Below are 1,828 nucleotides of genomic sequence, written 5' to 3' on the forward strand. Positions count from 1 at the left end.
TCTTCAAAGACTTATATTTAAGAAGAGAGAGAATAAAAGGTAGGAGTATGTACGTACGCTGCATGCATGCATGCATGCATATCCATGTGCCGCGTGGAACCTACGTATGTACGAGAAGGACGCGATCGAGCACCAGCCAATGCAAAGTGGATCACCAACCGAATAACAAATGACGACGACATGGATCAAATCGTTGATCGATGCGTGGAGTGGACTCTGGAATCAACCGAGTTTTAATTCGCCATCTGAAATTTCGGCGCGCCAAACGCAAATTGGTCTGTCTCTAATTGCGTTGATCATCGATGACCGATCAATGCAGATGCCTATATAAGCCAGCCATGCGTGGCCTGTTCCATCCATCGATCCATCCGTCCATCCATTGCTATTTACTTCCCACAGGCAAGTAGTGGAGTTCGATTCAGGGGTTCAGCCATGGCAGCTCCGAGAGCACTCGTCCTCGGCGTCCTGCTGCTGATCGCCGTCTCCAACACCGAGGCGGCGTCCGTCGTCGTCGGCATGGCCAAGTGCGCCGACTGCACCAGGAAGAACATGAAGGCCGAGGAAGCCTTCAAGGGTAAGCGCTGATGTGCTACTCCATTGTGTGGCATTGCTGGGTTGACGCTTATCACCATTGTTCTGCCATGAACGTACCCCAGGTCTTCAGGTGGCGATCAAGTGCAAGAGCGTCCACGGCGACTACGAGAGCAAGGCGGTGGGTGCCCTCGACCGCACCGGCGCCTTCAGCGTGCCCCTGGCCGCCGACCTCCACGGTGCCAACTGCGTCGCTCAGCTCCACAGCGCTGCCTCCAACACGCCGTGCCTCGGCCAGGAGCCATCCAAGATCACGCCGGTGTCCGAGGGCACCACCTTCGGCGTTGTCGCCGGCGCCAAGACCAACGTGTTGGCATCGCCAGAGTGTGCGTCAGCGACCCTGCTCGGGCCGATCAAGAAGCACATCATCGAGCACTTCCACCACAAGAAGCCCGTGCCACCGAAGCCGGAGCCCAAGCCCCAGCCCCACCCAGACTACGGCCCGGTACCCAAGCCTGAGCCGAAGCCGCAGCCCCACCCGGACTACCACCCCATCCCTCCCACGCCCACCTACGGCGGCGGCGGCGGTGGCGGTGGATACCACGGACACCACTAACTCCGATCTGCCACCGTCCGGCCCAACACTGAAATTTCATCACCGCGTTCAGTGAGTGATCGAGGTCGTTGCTTTGGTCTTCTGCCATTCGCTGCCCCGTTTTAGTATCTGCACTGCAGAGTTGAGAGTTCAGAATAAACTTTGTGAGGAACACATGCATGGATTAGTGTGCTTCGATTGCTATTTTATGATTGTAATTTCGGTGTGTGCTTTGTATAAGAAGTTATTGTGGATCAAGTAATTTAATCAAGTCCATTTGTGTCAGTGAAATTACTGCAGATGTTGGCTTCTTCTGGCTTGATCTCGTTCTGCTGTGTGCTGCCTGCTTTTACTTCATGTTTTGTCTAATGATTTAGGCTTGCTTTATGTTTTTCTTTTTCATTTTTTAGTCAGAATTGTGTGATGGCTTCTTTAATGGAAAAATGTTTTGCCATGGTGCAGTTGTTTAAAACAATCATTACTCTTAGCTACTATTCAGATCTGTGGATTGAAACTCAAGTGCGATTCAGGCAAGTGTGCAAATGGATCTGTCATGGACAACCCATGGCATTCATGTCAAAAACAAAATTGCAGCTACCAGGGATCATGCATTCATATATACTGCCCGTTCTATTTGGACTTCTTTCAGCCTAAGCAGGAGGGGAACTGGGCCATGGTCCAGTCCAGCTCAAGTACATAAGG

General features: G+C 52.2%; 1 protein-coding gene across 1 annotated transcript; it reads left to right on the top strand.

Annotated features, from left to right (window-relative positions):
* The first annotated feature begins 367 nt into the window (after nt 1–367).
* LOC119342681 (proline-rich protein 4-like) lies at nt 368–1,417 on the top strand. Its single transcript, XM_037614118.1, has 2 exons — nt 368–574; nt 657–1,417. Exons 1-2 carry the CDS (start codon nt 433–435, stop codon nt 1,145–1,147), a joined length of 633 nt encoding a protein of 210 aa, XP_037470015.1. The 5' UTR covers nt 368–432; the 3' UTR covers nt 1,148–1,417.
* Nucleotides 1,418–1,828: the final 411 nt, after the last annotated feature.

Source organism: Triticum dicoccoides, unplaced genomic scaffold (genome assembly GCF_002162155.2).
Source record: "Triticum dicoccoides isolate Atlit2015 ecotype Zavitan unplaced genomic scaffold, WEW_v2.0 scaffold101482, whole genome shotgun sequence".
Classification (NCBI taxonomy): Eukaryota; Viridiplantae; Streptophyta; class Magnoliopsida; order Poales; family Poaceae; genus Triticum; species Triticum dicoccoides.